The 24,306-nt window shown below is 29.8% G+C and overlaps 3 protein-coding genes across 3 annotated transcripts; all 3 read left to right on the forward strand.

Moving 5' to 3' along the window:
• The first annotated feature begins 1,687 nt into the window (after positions 1–1,687).
• LOC105125314 (F-box protein At5g50450-like) lies at positions 1,688–3,204 on the forward strand. Its single transcript, XM_011025711.1, has 3 exons — positions 1,688–1,987; positions 2,088–2,250; positions 2,365–3,204. The coding sequence occupies exons 1-3, from the start codon at positions 1,839–1,841 to the stop codon at positions 3,133–3,135; spliced, it is 1,083 nt and encodes a 360-aa protein (XP_011024013.1). The 5' UTR covers positions 1,688–1,838; the 3' UTR covers positions 3,136–3,204.
• Positions 3,205–13,203: 9,999 nt separating this feature from the next.
• LOC105125316 (serine/threonine-protein kinase rio1-like) lies at positions 13,204–17,472 on the forward strand. Its single transcript, XM_011025712.1, has 12 exons — positions 13,204–13,653; positions 13,719–13,847; positions 13,934–14,026; positions 14,110–14,189; positions 14,562–14,675; positions 14,941–15,014; positions 15,222–15,298; positions 15,651–15,734; positions 15,958–16,050; positions 16,167–16,274; positions 16,355–16,423; positions 16,797–17,472. Exons 1-12 carry the CDS (start codon positions 13,345–13,347, stop codon positions 17,244–17,246), a joined length of 1,680 nt encoding a protein of 559 aa, XP_011024014.1. The 5' UTR covers positions 13,204–13,344; the 3' UTR covers positions 17,247–17,472.
• A 1,446-nt stretch (positions 17,473–18,918) lies between these two features.
• On the forward strand, positions 18,919–20,940 carry LOC105125317 (uncharacterized). The gene is made up of 5 exons (XM_011025713.1): positions 18,919–19,261; positions 19,522–19,770; positions 20,104–20,182; positions 20,515–20,596; positions 20,689–20,940. Exons 1-5 carry the CDS (start codon positions 18,977–18,979, stop codon positions 20,762–20,764), a joined length of 771 nt encoding a protein of 256 aa, XP_011024015.1. The 5' UTR covers positions 18,919–18,976; the 3' UTR covers positions 20,765–20,940.
• Positions 20,941–24,306: the final 3,366 nt, after the last annotated feature.

Here is a 24,306-nt window from a genome sequence, read left to right on the forward strand (position 1 = left end):
TGTGTGTGTGTGTGTGCATGTATGTATGTATGTATAATATGTCGTATTTTGATTTTCAAGAAGTTGTTTTGTATATATTTTATCACCTAATAGACCACCATGTCAGTCATGCACCGAGCAAGAAAAATAAATCTTAATTAACATAAAGAATCGGCAGCACCTGCTGGCGTGTTAATTATTAACTTTCAATGTTCATCAAGATTAATGTGATTATTAAAAAAAATAAGTAATTATTCATCTGATTATCTCTACATGTTTCATGCCTATATAATTATTCCTTCATATTTTTTGGTCAAAAATACATAATACTACACTCATCATTCTAAGATTTTGTTGTTCCAAAAGGTAGAAAATTAATAAAAATAATTAATGTATAAATAACGAGATTGAAATTCTTAGAAAAAAAATCCTGAAGATTTTGAAATACTAACATACTTGATGGGATTAGATTCGGAATTTATTATTTATCTTTCGATTAGTGAAAAACCAACACACGGGATCAGATTTCGAAACCATTCCTCTTAACTTTTTTTTTTTGCTCGAATTTCAAGCAGGCGACGCATCAATGCCTTTGCACTCGAAGGCAGTCACTAGTTAAACAAAGGCATCTGCATTCCAGCACCCCAAACCAAACGCACTAGCTTTTACCACTTATTTGTCTTTTCCCCGAACCCTATGCAATATGCATAGCTTCCCCTGGCTGTGCCCTGCAATGGGGCCGCTTTGACCACAACTTCCCATGCCCATTCGTCCATCATTGCCCTTTTCTTTTTCTTTTTTCTTCGTTTACCAGAAAAATAATATAAAATACCATGTTTTTCATGTTGTAACATGTTTTAAAAAGCTCTCAGAGCTGTATCTTTATCAAAATCGATTTTTTTTCTTACAAATCAGAAGTTTTTTTTTTTTTTGCAATTAGGCTATCACCAAATTTAATTTCTTCCTAAAAGTAGAAAGTCATATAAATTACGTATTTTTTCTTGTTCGGGGACTCATTTTTTTAAAAATAAAATATTAAAGTAATGCTATTTTTACATAATTTTCTTATAGAGTTCACTTAATAAAAAAAATATCAATCATTGGATGGGTATATGTGTCATACATTAAATAAGTGGATTTTGTTCTAAACTTTCACAAATCCAATTATTGATATTTTTCTATTGAATTCTAAAAATCAATTATGTAAAAATAGCATTATTTTAAATATTATTCACAAATAAAACATTTATTTCAAATATATAACATAGTAACAAAGCTCTTAAACTTCAATTTTTGTATATTTATTTTTTTATTTGCATTAATTGTGAATTTAATTAATAACTATAAAGTAATATTTCAATAAAATTTAATCATGTCAGAGTAAGATACTTCATAGACAGGGGCCGGGTAATATATACAGTCTACTAATAAAAATAACAATAAATAAGACCATTAAGAGAACCTCTTCAAATAGCTAATAATAGGATTTCTAACTATATATCTTAAACTAGATATTGCGCATGATCAGTTCTCTAATTATCAACTGAATCATGCTCAAAATTTATGATCCATTGCTTGTAGGGCAACTATAAATGTTGTTCCAGTGGACCGAAAATAATTAAGAATAGTCGGTAAGAAATTTAGAAAGTGTCAACTGCTATATTGGCTTTTCCAGAGACATTTAATTTATTTGACTGAAAATGGACCCCATTTCAAAAATCGCTTTGTTTGCTTGTGCCTCCATCGATCTCTTGCATGATGAGCCCCTTATAAACGAGCCAACAATTGAAACGTCTCGTTGATACCGCAATCAGGAGACAGTACCGCGCCCAGCTTTCCAAATCTCAAGTTTCAGTAATATGGGCACGGCTCAAAGGAAAAGATTACGTAAAGTCTCTGAGAAACCTGATCTCTTTGATCAGTTACCAGACGATCTTGTTCTTTATATTCTTTTCAAGCTTAGCTCTTCTGCCTCCTGCCCTTCGGATTTTATAAACATTCTTATCACGTAAGTCTAGTTTTTGTAGATTTATTGCTGTTATGGTTGGTGGGTTTTTGTTCCAATGTTTGATGCCGTTTTATACTTTGAACATGTATGTTCTCAACAGATGTAAAAGATTAAAGCAGTTTGCTCTCGATCCTTTGGTTTTGTCGAGAGTTGGAGTTAAAACGTTTGCCGTGAAAGCAGAACGTTGGTCGGATTCCGCTCACCAGTTTTTAAAACAGTGTGTTAACGCAGGCAACAGAGAGGCCTTGTACACTCTCGGGATGGTCAGTGTATATTATATTTGTATTGAAAGTTTCAAGCTTCTCTCTTTGAAAGACGGCCACTATTATATTTTTGACCCATAAAGATTGAAAGTCTCAAGTTTTTGGTGTTTTTAGATCCGATTCTATTGCTTACAAAACCGGGGAAGTGGAGCGTCTTTAATGGCAAAAGCTGCTATCAAATCTCACGCCTCGGCCATCTATTCTCTCGCGGTTATTCAATTTAACGGTAGTGGAGGCTCCAAGAATGATAAAAATCTCCGAGCCGGCGTGGCTTTATGTGCTCGAGCCGCTGTTCTGGGTCATATTGACGCGCTTCGGGAGCTCGGCCATTGCCTTCAAGATGGTTACGGCGTCCCTCAAAATATTGTTCAGGGGCGTCGGTTTTTAGTCCAGGCTAATGCAAAGGAGCTTGCATTATCCTTACGGTCCATGTTGACATGGAAACCCCAACAACATCATGTAGACGAACAACAAAATCTCCACTACGCTTGTTCGGTAACGGGTACTGCTATCACTGGATTTCCACTGCTAAGTGATTTTGGATGTAACGTGCCCGCTCGAGAGGTGTATCCGGACCCGGTGAACGAGTTTTTGAAAGAGTGGTTCGAGTCGAGACGTGGGATGCTGGATCACGGTTTGAGGCTGTGTTCTCATAGTGGGTGTGGGAGACCAGAAACAAGGCCACGTGAGTTTCGCCGGTGTTCGGTTTGTGGCACTGTAAATTATTGTTCAAGAGGATGTCAAGCACTTGATTGGAAGCTGAGGCATAAAGTGGAATGTGTACCGATGGAGCAATGGCAAGGAGTTTTGGAAGATGGTGGAGATAATGGAATTGGAGGAATGGTGGAGATCGAGGAAGGTGCAGATGTGGCTCTCGTTGAATGATAGAGATTTGATGCATATTATGAAAAGGAAATGTTGCCCTTCGGCATCGGGAATTCTTGATTGTAACTCTCTCTCTCTCTCTCTCTGTGTGTATATATATATATACATGCATTTTATTTATGTACATATGAATATAATTGTTTAAAATCTCAAAGACAGTTCCCATTTGATTCTGTTGCTAAAATATAACATGAATAGTATTTTTAACCTTTATAAAAATGACAATAATTTAAAAAAAAATAACCAAGTAAAAGCAAGATAGAATCTAAAAGATACATATATAGATAGATATCAGAAGAAAAGGTTGACAAGAAAAACCGCATCCTAACCTTTTCATAGGATATTACTGTAATGTTTTTTTTTTTTATTATTATTAATGGTTAAAATCTCGACCAACTCTTGCTTGAATAATTTATTTATAAAAACTTTCTCTCTCATGTTTTTTTCTCTTTAAATCAATCTCGGATAGTAACCTAAAAAGCTACTGGTCAGAAAAAGCAAAACATTTTTTTTTTATAAGAATCAATGGATAATATAGCTATTTCAAGTAGTTATTTTTATTATTATTATTCAGGTAATTTATAACTATATATAAAATCCCGAATTCCTTGGATTTTTTTAATGATTATAATACCTTGATATGACAATATTATTATAATATTCTACCAGCACTAATAAAGAAATTAAAACCCATCTCTATTTAAGAAAAAGACCAATTTAGTTAAATTCTTTAAAAAATATTAATCCTTAAAAAAATAGGGTATTTTCTAATATGAATGCTAAAATATAGGTTAATTTGTTTTTAAAATTTTTATTTATTTAACACGGGCATAAAATCTCAAGAAAACATAAAACAAGTTAATTAAATCACTTCAAAATTATATATTGGTATTTTATTTTGATATTTTATTTTGAGTATTAAAACTCTGGAATGGTTTGAAAACAAACAGGTAAGAGAAATAAGTTTTTGGGATTTTTAAAATACATACATTACATCAAATAATTAAGTTGAAATTTTAGTTAATTTTTTTATAGGTTATTTTATTGTTATTGTCTTACATTATTTTTTTTATATTTTTTTATATACATATTAATTTTAAGTAATTTTATTTAACGAGTATACTAAAAAATAATATAAATTATATTTTAAAATTTTACTAAACAACTTAAATTATTAGATTAAATTAATTATTTGACAATATTATTTATATCATATCATATGTATTGTTAATTTATATTATTGTCACATTTCTTAAGAAAATTTTTAGATCACATGCATGGAACTGAAAAAACTATTTAAAATAAAAATTAATATTTATAATAACCTAATGTTAAGTGGTAATTATTGTTTTAAATCTAAGATATGATTTAAAGCATGTCTCTAAGTATACAAATGTGCCAAGCAACTGGTGTCCTGCAAGAATCAAAGAATACTACAACTATCTCGAGGACATCGCAATCCACAGGTGGCTCGCCGACGCTCCAATCAGTTTTCGGGATTGGAGCTCGTGGTTTTAATTAATTCAAACCAAATATTTGACAAAAGAAGGAGGAGGTAATTGCAGAATTATTGCCTGGACATTCTTAATGCGATGCATGATGTTAACTTCAAATCAATCATGTCGTCCGAATTGGTTCGGATTAATTATTGCCATCTAACTTCCTCAGCTTAGCATTAAATTGTCATGAGAGGTTGACAAAAAGAGGGCCCACAGTTTGGTGAAAGCTACTGGCCGAGAAGATGTGCACAATACGCCTATGGCCTCAGAGATAACCTTGACATTTTTTTTTTAAACGGGTGGTATTCACTCAAGGTAAAAACGTTGATTGGCATTCTTTCTACGTGGGAATAATGCAAAGGCAGATAAATTTTTAGAATTGTTATGTCTTTGTGACCCCACAAAAAAATTTAAAAATACAAGAGGATATATATATATATATATATATAAAAGATGAAAGACAAGAAAATTTCTCAAGTTGGGCATAAAGAACCAAAATAATAAGTTGAAGGATTGTAATATATAAGATTGATAAAATGACAATCCAATTACGATGGATGAAAAAAATATTTTTATTTTAAGTGAAAAAATATAACTTAGATAAGTAAGGACTCGATAAGAATTTTAAAAGGTTTAATTAAATTTATTAATGACTTGATTGGATGGGAAATCTCTTTTTTAGAGTCAATTTGAGTTTAATTTGAATAAATTGAATTTTAGGGGACTGGAATTGGACTTTGAAGAGTTTAATTGATCAAATTAGAGATTTGATTGTAAAAAATTTAAATTTTAATAGCCAATTAGGAATTTGATTGAAGAAATTCAAAATCAATGACCAAATCATTAAAAATGCCAAACTTCAAGGGCTGAAATTTACCAGATCAAGGATCAAATTAAAAAAATAAAAATTTAATGGTTGATTAAAGGTCTAAATGCACAAATCAAAAATCAAATACTAAGATGAAAATGACACTAAACTCTAGGATTGATAATTGAGTATTGTGGGGGTGATATTATCTTTTTCATTTGCTAATATTTTTTTGAAGGGATTTTTGGCCTAAGAGATTGTTTAGCAAACACACGTTTAGATTTATCTTGACTTTTTTGTTTTTTGAATAAAAATGAGTCTTGGTAAACAAATCCCAGATAAATTCTAAAAAAAATCAATTTAAAATTATTTACAGGTCCCTCATATATTTTTCCATTATTTTCATTTAATATCAGGACTGCATACTTAGATTCTAGATTCAATTTAAGTTTAATTGGAATAAATTAAAATTTAGGGGACTGAAATTAGATTTTAAAAAGTTTAACTGGTCAAATTAGGGGCTTAATTATAAAAAATTTAAATTTTAATAGCCAATTAGATGTTTAATTGAAGAAATTCAAAATTAATGACCAAATCATTAAAGATGCGAAACTTCAAATGCTAAAATTGATCAAATCAAGGATCAAATTAAAAAAAAATTAAAAGTTTAATGATCAATTAAATGTCTAAATGTACAAAAAAACCAAAAACCAAAATGAAAATGACACTAAACTATAGAGTTGATGATTGAGTATAATAGGGGTTAAATTATCTTTTTAGTTTGTTAATATTTTTTTGAAGGGGTTTTTGGCCTGAGGGGTTATTTAGCAAACACACGTTTAGATTTATTTTGACTTTTTTGTTTTTTAATAAAAATGAGTTTTGGCAAACAAATTCCAGGTAAATTCTAAAAAAAACAATCTAAAATTATTTGCGGGTCCCTCATATATTTTTCCATCATATTCATTTAATATTAAAACTGCATATTTGGATTGTAATAGGTGGGTCTAGTATTGAAATACATTATTTCCACCAAAATTTCAATAAATAAATAAATACATAAATAAAATATTATCATTTAAAAACTATAAAAATGTGTTTTATTTGGTGTATCTCACCAAAAAAATAATAAAACATCATATATATATATATATATATATATATAAAGAGAGAGAGATGTACAAAAATATCCTCGCGTGAATTTTTTAATTTACTAATTAATTTATTAAATTTATGAGAATTTAACCAATATTTACATAACCTTCTTAAAAATTTTAATCCATGAGAATTAATGGTTAACATCTTAATATAAATGTTGTACATACAAGTATAGACCGATATTCAATACTTATAGTTTGTCATAAAATTCTTAGAATTATTTAGAATATTCACTAATTTTAATTAAGAGTATTATTCACTACAATATATTAGATGTGAAATTTTTTTTTGTCTTCCATGATAATTGAACTTTGTCAAGATATTTACATGGACCCTTTTTATAAGAAATTATTTGAGCATATGTATCCATAATAAATTTAAAATATTAGATTTATTCACAGTAATTTTTTTTTGAGTTATAGATTGATTATCGGTTAGAAACTCATTAAAATCTCTAAACCATATAAAAATCATACAATACAATTTATTTGAGATAAATTGTGTTAAAGATACTAATATCTTTTATAATTATAATTAGTTTTTTATTTAATAATTTATGATAAAACTAATATATTTAAACATTCCGATAATTTTAAATTAAAAAATTAAATGGAGACTCCTTGACCTTGACACAACTTGCCCATCAACGACAAAGAATGTATCTAGTTTGTTCAGAATTAGAAAAATATTTAATTTAATTTGCAGCATGCCATGTCAACTGCTTTAATTTATATAGTGGCGGTCATTTATTAATACATGATTGAAAAGCAAGAGATGAACAAAGCCATGATATTAAACCTGAACTAGAAGCAACATATGTCATTTTTAAAAAAAAGTTAAAACAACCAGTCAATTTTTAACAAGATGAATACGTGCTTATGATTGGTACACCGAACTAACCTTTCGAATTTATTATGAAACGCAGCACCGGCTAGGTTCCCACCTTGATAAATTCTTGTTCGAATTCACCTTAACTAACGCTTTCTCGGTGCTGTGGCCGGAAATCTAAAAGCCACCGATATGTTTTTTGTAATCAACATTTTATAACTGGTACACCGAATCAACCTTTCGAATTTATTATGAAACGCAGCACACGCTAGGTTTCCACCTTGATAAATTCTTGTTCGAATTCACTTAACTAACGCTTTCTCGGTGCTTTGTGGCCGGAAATCTAAAAGCCACCGATATGTTTTTTGTAATCAACATTTTTTTTCCCGGAATTTCCAAAAGTCGAGGCGTTCATGTTAGAAAAAGCTCCTACATATCTGATATTTCGGTGTAGAAAAGAGATTCAATTCATGAGATGAATCCTTTTCTTGCAAACAAACATAACGTTGTTATTTTCTGTGTGAGTGATTGCTGTGTTTTTTTAAGGATCATGGGACTGTCCTCCACTTTGCAGTAAGTCGGGGGAAAAGGCCAAGAGATACGAACGAAATTTCGGGCCCGCCACTTTCTCGAAACATGAAAATCCAATTTCTAAGACGTATGCCTGGCTGAAGGACTGACTATTCAATAATAGCGTCGGGTTTGTAGCTAGCTGCGTGCGAGACCCACATCTAATAAAAGCGATTTAAATCTAATTTAATAATCAGATGTGATAGTATTGGGTTTTATTTTCATGCTACACCATTAACTCTGAGCATAAAAAATAAAAATAAAAAACAATACTCTCAGCACTAATTTTTTACTAAAAACAATAAAGATATCACCCCGTGATGGTATAGTATCTTCCATGGTATAAATACTTTATATTTATAGTGTGATTTACAGTGTAATATGTTTATATTCATAGTAAATATAAAATGTTTTTTTTTCATATCTTTTTAAAATACAAGGGTAAATTGATCTCTATTTTTTTAATTTTTTTAATTAATGTAGGTGTTTATAACGTATTACATAAGTCTCAACTAATCTTACAGGTTTTAAAGTTAACGACCATATAAATTTTTAATAACTTTAAAATTTATAAAACAAATATCTAACTACACCCTAATAGTTATTGCAGACTTTAATCTTAATTATACAAGATCTGATGTTTTTTTATTTTTAATCATGCATGGTCTTTTTATTAATATTAATTAGTATCGGTGTTAGGCTATGCTAGTAATGTGTTTGGTATTACGGTAGTTATTGTCATTTAAAAAAATTGTTTTATAAAAAGTAATTTTAGTTGAGATTGGTTAGAAAAAATATATTTGGTTAAAACTGTTGTTGAAATTGAGGTTGAATAAAAAATAGTTTAAGGTGTTTGGTTAAGAATACTTTTGAAATTGGGATTATAAAATAATTTAAAAAATATATATATTAATACTAATAGTTTTTAATTTAAATATTATAAATTTAATTATTGTTATTGCATCATGAAATAAATAATATTTTATATAAAATATTTTTTACTACTCCATTAAACCATCTACAATCCCATTACATACAAAATTCATCAAACAAGCACTACAATTTTCATAATTTTTTGAGCGTACAATAAAATTAGATAAAATATTATCACGACTAAAATTTGAATTTAATTCACTCTACATTAATTTTTAGAAAAAAATATTGTTCTACATTAATTTTTAGAAAAAAATATTGTTCACATGACACTGCGAGTGAATTTAATTTACTCTAAACTAGTTTTTTTGAAAAAATATACAAAAAATAAACAAATTAAAAAAAAAATTATTCATTGAAACACAGTTTAAAAAAAAGCAACCAGGAGTTGCTTCGGTAAAATCATATTGCAAACGTGAATTATCATGGGCTCATTAAAAATAAATTATGTCATATTGCAAACGTGAATTATCATGGGCTTATTAAAAATAAATTATGTTTTTTTTATAACTAAATATTTATTTTATTAGGGTTATTTTAAATATAAAAGTAATCATGTAAATAAATGGCCTAAACATGACGATGTTTGAAATATATATATATATATATATATATATATATATATATGTATATACTATATATATATATATATATAAAAGAGGAAATATGAAAAATGTAGAAAACAAAGAAGGCTTTATTAAATTATTAAAAAAATCAACAAAAATTTAAAGAAAAGACCCACAAAATCGAAGTTTGAAAACGGTATGTTTATCTGAGCGAAAAAATGTAAACCTAGTTTTGAAGATAAAACAGACCACTATATCACAATTTTCTTTCCTTTGTTTACATCTCAACCTCCTTCTCCTTTCCATCTTAATTTAATTTCTTCAAAAACACATCACCGCCTCTAACTTATATCTCTCTCTCTATATATATACATATACTTTAGTCTCAATTGGAATCAATTTTTTTAATTCAAACTAGTTTTATCACCGGCACCACTGGGGAGAATTTGAAGTTAACTTCAAACATAGTAAAACAATGTGTTAGCTGTATAAATGTATTTTAAAATATTATATTTTTTTTAAAAAATAGTTTTATAAATATATTGTTTTTGCTCCGAGTAGGATTTAATATAGTAGAAGAATATATTTATGTTAAAATGCGATATGATTTCAAATCAATTCTTAATATAGTAAAAGAATATATCAATGTTACGGATGTATTATATTGTATTATATTGTATCGTAATTTTTTTAAATTAAAAAACATAAAGATACTATTTACACTAAATAAAATAAATTAAAAAATATATATAAATCGGTAAATTACATGGGAGTTGCCAATGCAGATTAAATACTTAAATAAAAAAATTAACCTTTCCCCTTGAAGCAAATGAAAATTGAGGATGCAAATATTTAATTACGATATTTCTTTTCAATTTACATTTTTTTAATACTTCTCTTGCCAAGAAAAAATGATTTTTATGTTTATAAATTATCATGCAAATACATTATATATGTACCACATATGTATATAAAAAAATAATTTATCTGGAGTATTATAAAAATACAAAATAATTATAAAAATTAACTAGTATTGGGAAAAGATGAATTGAAAATTAAAAAAAAAACAAAAAGAGGGTATTAATTTAAATTTAAATAAAGAAATTTCATGGAACCACTTAAGGTACTAAAGAAACAAGAACAACAACTGCTAATTTATCCGTTAATATATTTCCAAAAAGTTGAAAGCTAACTGGTAAAGGTTTTGTGAAATCTCTATACCAAGAAAGAGTTTTAAATGCTTTTTAAGATGTAAAATAGAAAGCCAATCTTTTTTCTAAAAGCCAAAGATATAGGCGATAACTTTTCTTTTTAATTCATGTGTTTTAATTTTTTAATTTTTATCTTAAATAGCTGATTTTATTTTTATAAATATATCATGTACGTATAATTTATTTATATAAATTAAAAAAATTAAAAATTAAAAGATAAAGTAGAATAATCTATTTTAAGCATTATAAGAATATAAGACAATTAAAAATATATTCAAAGAAGATGAAAAAAAATATTAGAGAGATATGGTATTAATTGAAATTTAAATGAAAAAATAATGCAAAGTGGAAAATATATAAAAGTATAAAAGATATTGTTGAGGGCTTTTTTTTTAATGGGGTGACAAGCCATATAATATTCATCTGCATTTCTTTCCTTTGCGTTTGAATGCAAAAACAATGTGGAACTTGTAAACAATAAGTTTTTTTTTTTTATCAAATAAGTTGTATTTATATTTTATTTAAAACGCAAACACAACCTCATTATTAAGCATCCTTTTACAATAGTAGGTGATCTGTGTCACCTACTAAGAACCTGTTTGGCTAAGTGGTAGCGTCCACGTTTCTTGCGGTTTTATTTTGCAAGTTGTTTGATTAATTAATAAACGCTTGTTACTATTTATGGGTCCTATGATCTATTGCATTTGAAACATAAGAAAAAGAAAAGCAACTAAGAGCTACTTCCCGTGTGTTAAAATAAACGAATCATGCTATACTATTCAGTGAACAGTGAATTTATGCTTCTACTGTTCTCTGAACAGTTTTTTTTTAAAAATCAGTGTAATTAATTGATTTCACTTGAACTGTTTACATGAATGAAATAATTTTTTTTGTTTTTCTTTCAAAAATTAGTTTAAGATAAATTAAATGTACTCATACTGTAATCTTATTTTTATTTCTGATAATATTTTATATAATTTTTTAGTTCTTGTAGGATGAATTTTATATGTAATGGAATTATAGATAGTTTAATGGAACAATAATTTTTTTTATATATAAAGTATGATTTATTTCGTGATGTAATAATAATAGTTAAATCCATAACATTTAAATTAAAAACCATCAATATTGATAAAAAAATTTTAAAATTATTTTATAATCTCAATTTCAAAAGCACTCCTGACCAAATACATTAAATTATTTTTTTTTCAATCTCAATTTCAACCACAGTTTTAACCAAGCACCTATTTTTTCAAACCAACCTTAACTAACAATAATTTTTATAAAATAATTTTTTTCAAATCACAACCACAATAGCTACCGCAATACCAAATACACTCTAAATCATTGTTTATAATTTAAAAACAATTATGGTGCTAGAAATATAAAGAGAGGAAATTTTGCTTAAAAATCCATTTTTTATCTAAAATACCTCATAAACATTTTAAAAATCTCCATAAATCACTTACCAAATACGAAACATTTCAAAATCATTCAAAATAATAATAATTAAAAATAAATAATTTTTCCAAATTAAATGAATCTTGATCTATTTTTTTATATCTTGTAGAAAAACCATTATCAACAAACTTCTTTTTAATTGTTATAACATGCCCAACCGACAATTACCTCATTCTTTGATTGTTGTCAATGAATTTTTCTTTTAAACCCAAAAACTAAAAAATAAATAATATAAGCTTTTGAACAAAAAAAAAGTCTAGATTTATTTACATTGACCATATATTTTCATTGTATTTTATATTGTGGTCCTCTTTATTTTAATTTTATATTTTTAATATAATTTTAATATTGTGGTCATCTTTCTTTTAATTTTAATTTTATATTACAATTTTAATATTGTGGTCCTCTTTAGTTTAATTTTATCATTTTACTATAATCTAGATCCTGTCCTCTGGAATCCGGCTACAGACAAATTAAATATTTAGAAATAAAATTAAAACCCGGTTAACTTGAAAACTAGCCACTTTTTTATATGAATTCTACACCAAGTTTAAAAACTATAATAAACAGAGTTAAGGTTATAATTAATAGTTGTTATTGGTGAATTGTAATATTGATAATGAAATATTTTTGTAGTTAACCCTAATTTTTCAGTTCTAATTTTTTTAATCTTTATTTTCCTATTTAATAGGTGTAATCTATGTCACAAAATCCAATCCGTTGATTTCATGAATTAACATAATTAATATACCTTTTATCTTCAATCGTTTCGTGAAATCAAAATTAAAGTAGTGGGGCCAATATGACTAATTTTTCTCTTAGGATTAAAACGAATTATGTGTACTTGAAAAGTTAATTTTAACTAAAAAGATATATTTTTCTTTCAGGATTTAAGTCTTTTTATTTTTTATTTATTTTGCATAATTAAAATACAAATGATTTAATTATATTAAAATTATAATAAATATTTTTAAAATTGCTTTGTGGCTGTGCGGATAGTATACCAGGGGAAAAAAAAAAAACTGCATCCTACGTGGAAACTGGTAAGGGTCCCCTTTGTGAGGAAGGATCTCCACCTAAAAAGCTAAAACCCTAGCTCACAACCGCATAACAGGAACTCGAAGAACCCACCTTGTTCACTGTTCCAATCTGGGTAACTGTACACGACCCTAGCAATGTCAGATACACAACGATGTATCGATCAATTAGAACCTCCAACATCATCAAATGAAGCCAAGCCCGAAGTTGAAGAACAAGTATCCGAGGAGGAAGATTCGTGGTCATCAGACTCTGAAATTGCCGACGCGTTAGACTGGTTAGACACCAGAAACGACGACGATTCAATTGACAGCTCGATCACTCTCAATTCTCGCCGTCCTAATGCTCACGGCGGCCTTCACTCGCGTCCTAATTCTTCAACTCTTCAGCCTCTCTCTAATCGCAACCAGAAGTTCTCGCATCATATCCGCGCTTCTCCTTTAGAGGTATTAATTTAATTAGTTTTTATTTTATTTTATTATTTTTTACGTGTGATTTTGATTTCCTGTAGGAATGGGAAGGGAGAGTGAAAGTTGGAATGTCGAATTCAGTTACGACTGCCATTCGCCATAGTGTGAGAGAGATGGCTATTGGGAAAACTAGAAATACCGAGAAAGCCGATCGCGCTACTGTTGAGCAGGTGATGATTATTTGCTAGAATTCGTTCAAACTTTTTTTTTTTAATTATTGCAAGGAAAGTGTATAATCTGGTGTGTTGTTGTGCAGGCTATCGATCCTAGAACGCGTATGGTTTTATTTAAAATGTTGAATCGCGGTGTGTTTAATGATATCAATGGCTGCATTTCAACAGGAAAAGAGGTAGTGAAGGGCATTACTGGTTTCGTATTATTTGTACCAGTTCTGTGTTGTTGTTTGAACTTTTTGTCTCTGATTCGTGGCAGGCAAATGTTTATCATGCAACAAAATCTGATGGTCAGGAACTAGCAATCAAAGTGTACAAAACTTCGGTCTTGGTTTTTAAGTAAGTTCAGGGCGGATTTAGTTGTTAAGAAAGGAGTGATTGTAATGTTTGATGTTAAAGATATAAAATAGGGTGCTACACAGTTAACAGTTCATGTGAGATACAAACAAATTGGAAGTAGAAAAACCACGGAAAATGTTCTTGAATCAGGATACTGTTCTTTAGCTTCTGATTTCCTGGTTTTATTGTCTCTTAAATAAATGTTTTCTCAAATAGCAGTCAAACTCGTTAATGATTGTCAGTGGTGGTAGAGAAATAGCTTTATGGATTGCCCTTGTGTATTTGCGTACATTTTTTCTTTCTTATACCTACATGTATTTGTTTCTCTTTGACAAAAAAACAAATTATCTTATTTCTTTTAACAATCTATAGAGATCGAGATCGGTATGTACAAGGTGACTACCGTTTCCGACATGGATACTGCAAGCACAATCCCAGAAAAATGGTAAAGACGTGGGCTGAAAAAGAAATGAGGAATCTTTTGAGGTAAGACCAACATTCACCTTTACATTTTTCATGACACTCAAGGTTAGGACTCTTCGTTCTAAAAAAACTTATTGCTGCAAAATCTGTTTGCCTATCATACATGGTTCAAACTTTAAAGATAGACCCTATTTTGGGTCATCAATTAGTATTCGTTTCTGTGATCAGGCTAAGGAAGAAAATAATCTTATCAATAGACTTCAAATCTAATTTATTTCACCAATTACGTTGGGATTTTATGTGTTTTCAACTTTATTGTGAGCTACAGGCTAAAAGCAGCAGGAATCAGGTGCCCAACACCCTTACTTTTGAGACTTCATGTTCTGGTCATGGAATTCATAGGTACTTTACTCTGTGTTTGTTTGTTTGTGCATGTATTTCAAGACATCTCCAGACCAATATGCCAGGAGAAAGATGATCTGCTTTATATATATCAAAGCCATCAAACTATTTACCTCAAGTTCCTCTTGTGTAGATAATGTTTGTTTCCTGTATATTACTACTTTGTGGAGGTAATGAAAGTTTTCTTGGTGATAATCTGCATTGTAGGAAAAGCTGGTTGGGCCGCTCCTCGTCTAAAGGATGCTGCCTTATCTTTGGACAAGTTGCGTGAAGGTTATATGGAGGTGTGTAGGCTTTTGGGTTTTTATATTATCATCATTATTGGGTAGAAGTTTGAAATGACAGCAAAAACATATCTAGTTAAGAAACTCATAGGCACTTTGGTGTGCTTGAATAACTTTAATAATCTAAGTTAAATCTTCTGATAATTATAATAGCCTTCAGGTCCTTGTTTGAATCAATTTGGAGGAGCCTAAAACAAAACTGCTCCTAGGATTCCATGATATGGGCCTTGGCACATAGACAATAGATGCTTCTTCTTGTCACTTCATTTAGAATCAAGAAAAAGATTTAATGTTTGTATTTTGCTATTTTGTTTTTTGTGATTGAAATATCTGCTTGCTGTGTATTTGCTAGATGATTATTACCATGCGGGCTTTATATCAGAAGTGTAAGCTAGTGCATGGAGACCTCAGTGAGTACAACATCCTTTACTTGGAGGTGAACATCTCTTGCTTCCTCACTGAACAGATATCATGTCTTCACCAGGCATTTTTTTTTTAAGACCACGGGAGAAAAACGAGAACAAATTAATTTTAAAAAAATACAATTGAAAGTGTGATTATGTAACGTGATTAAAATTTGCATAGCTTTCTGGAAGATAGTGAACTGATCACATCTGTTCCTGTGGATATTTGATCAAATTATTTTTCCTGTTTGGTAGGGTCGCTTGTATATAATTGATGTCTCTCAAGCAGTTGATCTTGACCACCCTCATGCCCTTGACTTTTTGCGTGAAGATTGTCTTCATGTTTCTGTAAGTGCTTGACACATGATGAATGGTTGTGCTTTCTTACCGTTATTACCTTTAGCAAAAACCCAGGTGCCTGCCTGTTTTTAAGAAAGTGAATTAATGAAGATTGGTGCCCGCAGGATTTCTTTAAGAAACATGGTGTAGCAGTCATGACTATCCGGGAGCTGTTTGACTTCATAGTGGATCCGACTATTAATGATGAATCCATTGACAGTTACCTGGAAGAGGTTTGCCTCCTTTCATGTGCTTGATTTTCTTAAAGACTATCATTGAGATCACTGCTGTGACCATTTATTTCTTTTTTCAGGTTCAACAAAAAATTTTGACAAGAGATTTGACTGCAGAGGATGAAATTGCTGACTCTGTATTTGTTCAGGTTATTATTAGTTTCCTTTAGAAAAAGACAACTGTGATTTTGTTTTCCTTGTGAGGGGAAAAAAAAAAACTGTATTTGTTCAGGTTCTTATCATGTTTGCCCAGTTTAATAATTTAAAAGGCCTCGCAAGTGAAGCATTCAATCTCAATTTCAAATTCCAATTTACCAATATATACCGATATACAACTCTTTTTTCAGTAATTTACACAAATGTGAGTGAAATGTATTTTGGTCTTGGGAGGATTGACATTTATAATATTTGGGATACCTCATGTGGTGAGGATACAAAAATCTTTGAAACATGATATCATAATGGACATGTATATCTGGGATGGATCCTAATTTTGTGGAGTGTTTGTTGCTTTCTATGTAGTCGTATATTCCAAAGACATTAGATGATGTCAAGCATGCCGAGGAGGATGTAAACCGGATAACAAGCGGCAACGACACTGGAGACATGTACTATAAGACCATTACTGGACTAAAGGAGGCTCTCTCTAACTCTTCTGCAGCCCAACAAGAAATGCAGCAAGTGGATGCCAACCCAGTAGAAGCGTCTTCGGTCATTCAGGATGGGCGTTCAAACTCTCCCGAGAGCGAATCTGACCCTGGGACAGATTCAGAGGAAGAGGGCTCTGGTGATTCAGATGGGAGTGGTTCATCATCAGAAACCGAGAAACAGGATCCTGTTGATAAAAAAGCCGCGAGAAAAGAGAATAAGAAGAAGGTCAAGGAGGAGAAGAGAGAAGCTCGAAAGACTAAAACTCCCAAGGCTATCAAGAAAAGAAAAAAGAAAATGGCCAAAGCCAAAAAGACTAGGTAAACTTTTTGTAGCTATAACATTTTGAATTTAAGCATGCAGTTCATACAGCCAGCAGGTTAGAGAAATCAATTTATTATCTCCAAATCTACAACATGTGACACCTCTGCTACCATTTGTTTTATTTTACATCTTGGGCTAAGCTGATTTTGCCTTACATTTTTTGTAAGTTGCAAATGTGAGATAAATTAATCCCTATTTAGTTAGCATCATGGTTTGTTTTTTATTTGATGCCCATGTCCTAGAGTTTGGAATCTCCAAATGAATTGCTTATCATCTCTCTTGTTAATGATGGGAGGGCTTCTAGCTGGTGGCTTAAGTAATTACTAGAGCGATATACAAAACAAATTGAAAATAATTATTTTATTTTTCTTTTGTTTTATCTAACATGTTTGTTTCAAGAGGTGTTCTGAAAGAAGATGAGAAAATCCAAAACATTAATCAGTCAATATTTCAATTAACAATGATGAATGCGGCAAACATGTTCCTTGCATTGCATCTGCAAAAATATTTGTAATTCAACCGGATTAAGACTCCATTTTTTTGTTTCTGTTCAAAGTCTCTTTTCTCCTTTGGTATCTTTAGTAAGATTTGGTCGAGGACCATGCCAGCACCTTTTTTGTTATATATATGATCTTTTTAAGTGTTTTACCTCCACACAAATATAATTTCTTAGATTTAGGAATAAATGTGGCAGAGATTGTTTTTTAATTTATTTATTTTTATTTTGAAACATATCAAAATAATTTTTTTTATTAAATATAAAAAAATCAATTTGATTTTTTAAATATTTTTTTGATGAAAAACAATATCAATTCAAGGGGAGGTTTTCCGTCATGAATTTGTTGGGCTGCTACCAACTACCGTGTTTAGCGTTGGTTTCTTTTATTCTTTATTTTTGTCAGAATGATCACTATTTTTCTTTCCAAGAAGGTTTGAAAATCGAAAGCTCGTAATGAACCGTACTTGGGCCAAGATATAAGCCCAAATAGTTAAAGATATAAGCTGGGAAATAAAATATATTAAAATAATATTTTTTAAAAAATTATTTTTAATATTAGTATTAAAATAAATTAAAAACATATTTTTTTTTAAAAATCAAAATCAAAATCTCCGATTGCACCTCTATCCTAAATCTAGACGTGTTTTTAACCCAAACTTCTAAAGGTAGAAAATGCATTCCCAATAATTATTTTTGTCACGGCTTTTCTAATATAATTCACCCTACAAATTTATCTCAAAAAGTTGCTTGCTATAATTTTTTTTTATTTTTTTTTATAATGTTTGTTATGGTTACTTAAACATATTATAACTAGTAATTATTTCAATTTTTTATAAGTTAAATTTTATATTTTTTTATTTAAAGTAATAATTTTTTATTGAAATTATACTTAATTTCTCACCATTATCATTTTTATAGATAAATTATTTAAATTATGAAAAGATAAAATAAATTTTAATGTTTTTATATTTTTTGTAATGCTTTGAGTGAATCTACTTAAAATTTGTAATCAATCACTCATTAAGAAATGAAAAAATATTTTCTTTTAAATAAAAATTATAGCTATGTTATAATATTAGCAATTAGCATACTCATGAGCTAATTAGCAAAGTTGCTAAATAATAAAATACATTATCAAAAAGTCATAAAACGACACCGTTTAAAGAACAAATTCATAGGCAGCTCATGTAGTGTGAGGGACAGAGGGAGCGAGAGCCCAACAAAAACAAAAATGTCGAATTCAATGGAACAAACCCTAGAAGGAGAAGACAACAACAATAACAACAACAGAGGAAGCGAACAAAACCCTAATCAATCACAAGAATGGGAAACAATGGCTCGACTTTGGCTGAGTGCCTTTTCTGGAGTGAAAGCAGTGAGTACGATGGAGGTGGAGACATGGATTGATTCTAACTACTCATCTTTACCTTCTGATTTACAATCAATGCCTCGCTCCGATCTCATTGATCGGTTGCTTTCTATTCAAAAATACATGAGACTTCCCACTCAGAATCAGGTAACCTTTTCTTTTTTAAGTGTAAAGATTTTGTCTTTAGACAGATTCCTACCTAAGTTTGACCCTCCGCTCTATGAAGTGTTATACAGTCTGTCAAAAGAAAACACCGCATAGCCTGCCCATGCCTTACAATTCATGATATTGGGTGTTCACTTACTAATCTTATTGTCTGTATTTATGCTTTGCCGTGCGATTGGTGTTTTTCCCTTTTCATTCTCAATGCGTTATGTGCTAAATCGTTGCCATTTCTCCTGTATCAGGTAACCGAGACAAATCAGGTTGATGTTCCGCATGCTCGATTTCAACGTACAGATCAATGGCTGCCGGTTTATTCCTGGTTGGAGTCTTTGGATAAAGATGAGGTAGTCAAGTCCAAAGATATTTCTGACTGGCTGACTGAGAATCCAGAGATTAGAGAACAGTTGTTCTCTAGACATTCTCGATATCATTTGATGCACTACATTAAAAAGCGCCATGTAAAGATTCTGAAGAGGAGGGAAAGGAAGAAGGTAACAACTGCTCATTATCTCTGCTCGTTTTGTTTAAGAATCTGTTGGTGTCCAAATACATAACTATCTAGACTCTTCGAGGAGAGAAAGAGGGTGAGCAGATAAGTAAGGTGGAGAGAAATAAACCAAAAAAAGGCTTAATTGAGAGAATACGAATTGTCTCCATATCTGTCTTGGGTAGCAAAGACCTAATCCATTATTAAAGACTTGGGAGTCTTAATTGCTTCTATTTGCTTTGACCTTTAAGATATTGCCACTATTTGTTGAATGCATTTGCCGATATCGATTTACCTTTATATGCTAATTTAGTAAGCTATGACTTTGCTTGAACAGGGCGTGCAGCTGACTGGCAATCCAACTTCTCCAAAATTTCAGAAGAATGTGGCGGTGAAAGAACTGGCACCTGTTCCAAGTACGGCTTCTTCAAAGCTTATGTTTTATGTATTTTGGAAATGGAAGGATTTTGCACCTTGCACAGCTTTGAGGGCACCAGACCATCATAAAATGATTGCATTTCATTAGATGGATCCTCATATAACATCAAAATAAAAAAACTGAATGATCTTCTTTGAAGTTTGTTAAAAATAATCTTTTGCAAAGACATCGGAACCCCTCAAGTTTATTGCTATGAAAACCAGAAGCCACTTGATGCAGATCACGCATAAATTTGAACACGTGAATTTTTCAGTTTGATGTCCAAAACTGAATGTAATTCTTGTTAACTGTATTTCTTAATTATTGTAGTGATCAATCCTTTGAACAACATACCCAAGGATAGCGAATTGTATGTGGCAAAACGAAATGAGGCTCTTCAGAAATATGAGATGTAAGTGATCATTGTTTCTTTTTAATTGCATTCTAGCATTTTTGTTTTTCAAAATTTAGTTTCATTCCTAGTTATTGTTTATGACATTTCAGTTTGCTGGAGTTGGAAAAGAAGCTTACCCCCTACTTTTCAAAACATCAGGCTGTAAACAACCGAAGCGAGTCTTGAATCAAACTTCTCCTAAGCAGATGTGAAATAGCTCAGGTGTTGCAAATGATTTTTCACTAATTATGATTTTTTTTTTGTTGTTGTAAATAACTGCCTGATGGATGATTGCCTAACTTGTCTCAAGTTTTATAAGAGCTATTCTTTCTTACCCTTTCATTATATATGTTGTCTATAAATCTAGTTATACGAGTGCATGTATGTTGCTGAATACAACTTAGTCCATTTATTCAGCATCATTATGTGCGATGACATTTTTAGCTGTTGAAGTTGTTGAAGTTCTTGTTGAATCAGTGAAAAATGTTCGTGTTGTTGAAGTTCGTTTCCAGTAAAATACCCATTTGATTTTGGAGTTGCCCAGACAAGTACCAACATCCAGATCCTTTGCTCACTTGCCCTCAAGCTTGGCACATGATCGGGATTTTCTGTAAGACAAGAAAGCATACCCTCTTCTCATGCTGCAAAACTGGTTGATAGAAACAATTGAGAATGAAGAACCTGTTGGTTTGACCTCGCTCCCAGCTGACACCCTTACATTTGCCATGGCACAAATATATAAAGCCTGCCTTGTGTCCAAATCTGATTGTAAAATGGTGCAACTGCAAGAGCTCATTCACTCGGATTCTCCTTCAGTTAGGCAGTGGCCTAGATTCAAGGCTGTAGCCGGAGATGAGTTTGTTTTGGGTGCCAGTTGGGAGCGAGGTCGAACCTGCAAAGGCTCTAGATGGTAGTGCAGAAGGGTCCACAGCTCAGCAGTTCTCATATTAATGCACGGGCAAATGTAGGAAGAGAGAGAAACAACAGGGCCATGCAAAAAATTGAAAATGGACCAAAATTGATAGCAAGGCAAATATGCTTTCTTTATTAAAAAAAAGAATTATTCATGGAGCACGTTTTTAAAGATTTTTGCCTCTATTTTTTTTCCTTTTTAGTTTCTTTAATGTGAGACTTTTATATTTTACTCCAAAATTTTATTTCATTCACATTGCAATCATTAAGTTTTAGAGAGAAAGAAATCATCAAAAATGGTGGAAAAAAAGAAAGTAGTCGGTTAGCGAGATTTGGTGGAAAAAAATAATAATTCAAATTTAATATTAATGTGCTCCTCTTGACAAGATGAGTATCTGTTTTTAAGTTTCTTTATTGCTGGTAAAAGTAGATCCAGGTTGTGAGAGATTAGTTTTTAATTTCATTGTGTTTTGGAGGTGATTTAAAGGTGTATTGAGTGGATAAATTAGTTTTTTGAGGTTTTAAAGATGTTTATTAGGTGATTTAAGATGAGAACTAGTTTAAATTGATTTTTATGGTAAAAAAACCCTAACATGAGTTTTTGACCTCTCTAATGATTGAAATCTAGACAAGTAAAATTTCAACATGTCATTTGCTATTTTCTTTTTAAATAAGTAAGTATACAACAAGGTAAAAAACAAAGAAGGGCAAACACATGAGCCTAGCCTTGTAGGCTCACATGTGTTGGGTTTTTTTTTTTTTTTTTGTGTTGGGTCAGGTATCCAAACCCCATCTCTTTGATTATATGTGCCCTTTCTTATATGTTTTTTAAGATTTGTTTTTAATTTTTTTAATTGAAATGCACTACCAAAAAATAATGCTTAAAATGATATTTAAATTATTATTAAAAATTTTCATGGTTCTTAAATAATATTATGGGTTTATATAGGAATGTTAACTGTTTATTTTTCAATTATTTTGTGCATTATATTCCAAAAAAAAAGTGATCATGAAAATTCAATCAACAACCTTTTCAGATTAAAAGCATTAATATTACATAGAGATATTTTGAAGATAGATATGCAGTAGAGAATAGAGATTCCAAACCTTTTTGGTTGAAGGATTCATGGTTCATTTATAGTTCATGGGTCTCCGTATAGAAAAAAAGGACTAAAACGTGATATTTCTCAGATAATTTTAATAAGAAAAAATATCTTTAGCATATGTATTAATTTTAATGAAAATATGATGATCTATTAGAGAATTTTTACATGTTATCACTTATACAACATTAATATTGATGTAAATAAGGTGGGTCTTTAGAGGATTTTTATATACTATCTTTTACATAACATTAATGTTAATGAAAATATAGTCAGTTTTTTTTATACATTTATGAATTTAGAGAGAGTATGATCCAAAATATAGTTGTACTTATAAAATTGGACTTTTCCTCTTGGCTAAGTTTGAAGGAGATGGTTTTTAGTGGGTTTTTTGACCCATTAAATCTAGGTTAATCACTTGTTCACTAGTCTAATATATATTTACAAACTTTGGATCTACATTCTTAAAGCTTTATTTTTTATATTAGACTTTGTTTGGTTTATCATATGAGAAAAAAATGTTGATTATATAGATTAATTGTTAAAGAGTTTTTAGCATCTTTAAAATTTAAGCTATAATTTAACTTCTTTTAATTTGCTATATCATCATATATAGATTTAATTTTATTTCTATTTGCTTAAATCTATAACCTTTGGTTGCTATGACTCTTCTTTTCTTTTTATTTAATTTTAGAAAGTTTTTACATATATTTCATTTTAAAGTTATAATTTATCTTCTAAAATTATTTTTTTTATGCATTTTGGATGGTTTGATGCATGTTATATATCTTATTAATTTATATTTTTTTAATAAGTAAATCATTGATTTGTTTATTTAAGTTTATGTTATCTTGCTTATGCTCTATAAGATTGACATTAATGTTATCTGGTTGGTTTTGTTCACATATACATTATTGTTCATATATACAGAAAGTTGGAGCGGTAAATATATATAGTCTACGAAGTTCTATCTTAGGAGATTAAGTTTTAAATAGAATTGTTTTTTACCCTTACAATCTTTTCTAAAAACTTATTTAATAAAAATATTATTTAAATGATACTGTTTTTGTACATGGTACAATTTATAAGTGAAATAATGATAATTGAATAAATCATAATGAATAAAATAAGGCTTAACAAAAGTAACAATAGAAAGGAAATGAATGTTGATTTTATCTTGTATAGTTTAATTATTTTTATTTATTAATTTGCTTTATTATAAGTTTTTATTTTTTGCTTATTATGAAGTACCTCAAAACTTCTAGGGGAGATAATTTTAACTATTAATTATATATTTAACAAAGTACCTCATAAAAAGTTAGAAAAGCCATCATATGAATTATGGTAAGGTAGAAGATCTTTTTACAAATATCTCAAAGTATGGGAGTGTATTACAAAGATAGTAATACCTAATCCTATGAAGGTTAAAATAAGATTTATGATTGTGAATTATATATTTATCAGATATACATATAATAGTAGTGCATATTGATTTTTTATATACAAGTCAAGTATTAAGGATATTCATTCTAATACTATTATGAAATTAAAAAATGTTATATCCTTTGAGGATGTGTTTCCATGAAAGGAAGCACGAAAAAATCATTCACTTAAAAGAACAATTGAGGTTAGTTTAAGTAATTATTATCAATCAAAAGATGATGAAGTTGAGTTTAGAAAGAGTAAAAGGTCAAAAAAGACCGAAATATTTGG

Source organism: Populus euphratica, unplaced genomic scaffold (genome assembly GCF_000495115.2).
Source record: "Populus euphratica unplaced genomic scaffold, PopEup_1.0 scaffold22.1, whole genome shotgun sequence".
NCBI classification, from domain to species: Eukaryota; Viridiplantae; Streptophyta; class Magnoliopsida; order Malpighiales; family Salicaceae; genus Populus; species Populus euphratica.

What these genes read in the sequence shown, in the direction of transcription:
- LOC105125314 (XM_011025711.1), top strand. Translation starts at nt 1,839, where the DNA reads ATGGGCACGGCTCAAAGGAAAAGATTACGTAAAGTCTCTGAGAAACCT. An exon ending in TTTATAAACATTCTTATCAC is followed by an intron (nt 1,988 to 2,087) that starts GTAAGTCTAGTT and finishes TGTTCTCAACAG; the next exon opens with ATGTAAAAGATTAAAGCAGT. An exon ending in CCTTGTACACTCTCGGGATG is followed by an intron (nt 2,251 to 2,364) that starts GTCAGTGTATAT and finishes TGGTGTTTTTAG; the next exon opens with ATCCGATTCTATTGCTTACA.
- LOC105125316 (XM_011025712.1), top strand. Translation starts at nt 13,345, where the DNA reads ATGTCAGATACACAACGATGTATCGATCAATTAGAACCTCCAACATCA. An exon ending in ACAACATCCTTTACTTGGAG is followed by an intron (nt 15,735 to 15,957) that starts GTGAACATCTCT and finishes CCTGTTTGGTAG; the next exon opens with GGTCGCTTGTATATAATTGA. An exon ending in TTGACAGTTACCTGGAAGAG is followed by an intron (nt 16,275 to 16,354) that starts GTTTGCCTCCTT and finishes TTCTTTTTTCAG; the next exon opens with GTTCAACAAAAAATTTTGAC.
- LOC105125317 (XM_011025713.1), top strand. Translation starts at nt 18,977, where the DNA reads ATGTCGAATTCAATGGAACAAACCCTAGAAGGAGAAGACAACAACAAT. An exon ending in GACTTCCCACTCAGAATCAG is followed by an intron (nt 19,262 to 19,521) that starts GTAACCTTTTCT and finishes CTCCTGTATCAG; the next exon opens with GTAACCGAGACAAATCAGGT. An exon ending in GCTCTTCAGAAATATGAGAT is followed by an intron (nt 20,597 to 20,688) that starts GTAAGTGATCAT and finishes ATGACATTTCAG; the next exon opens with TTTGCTGGAGTTGGAAAAGA.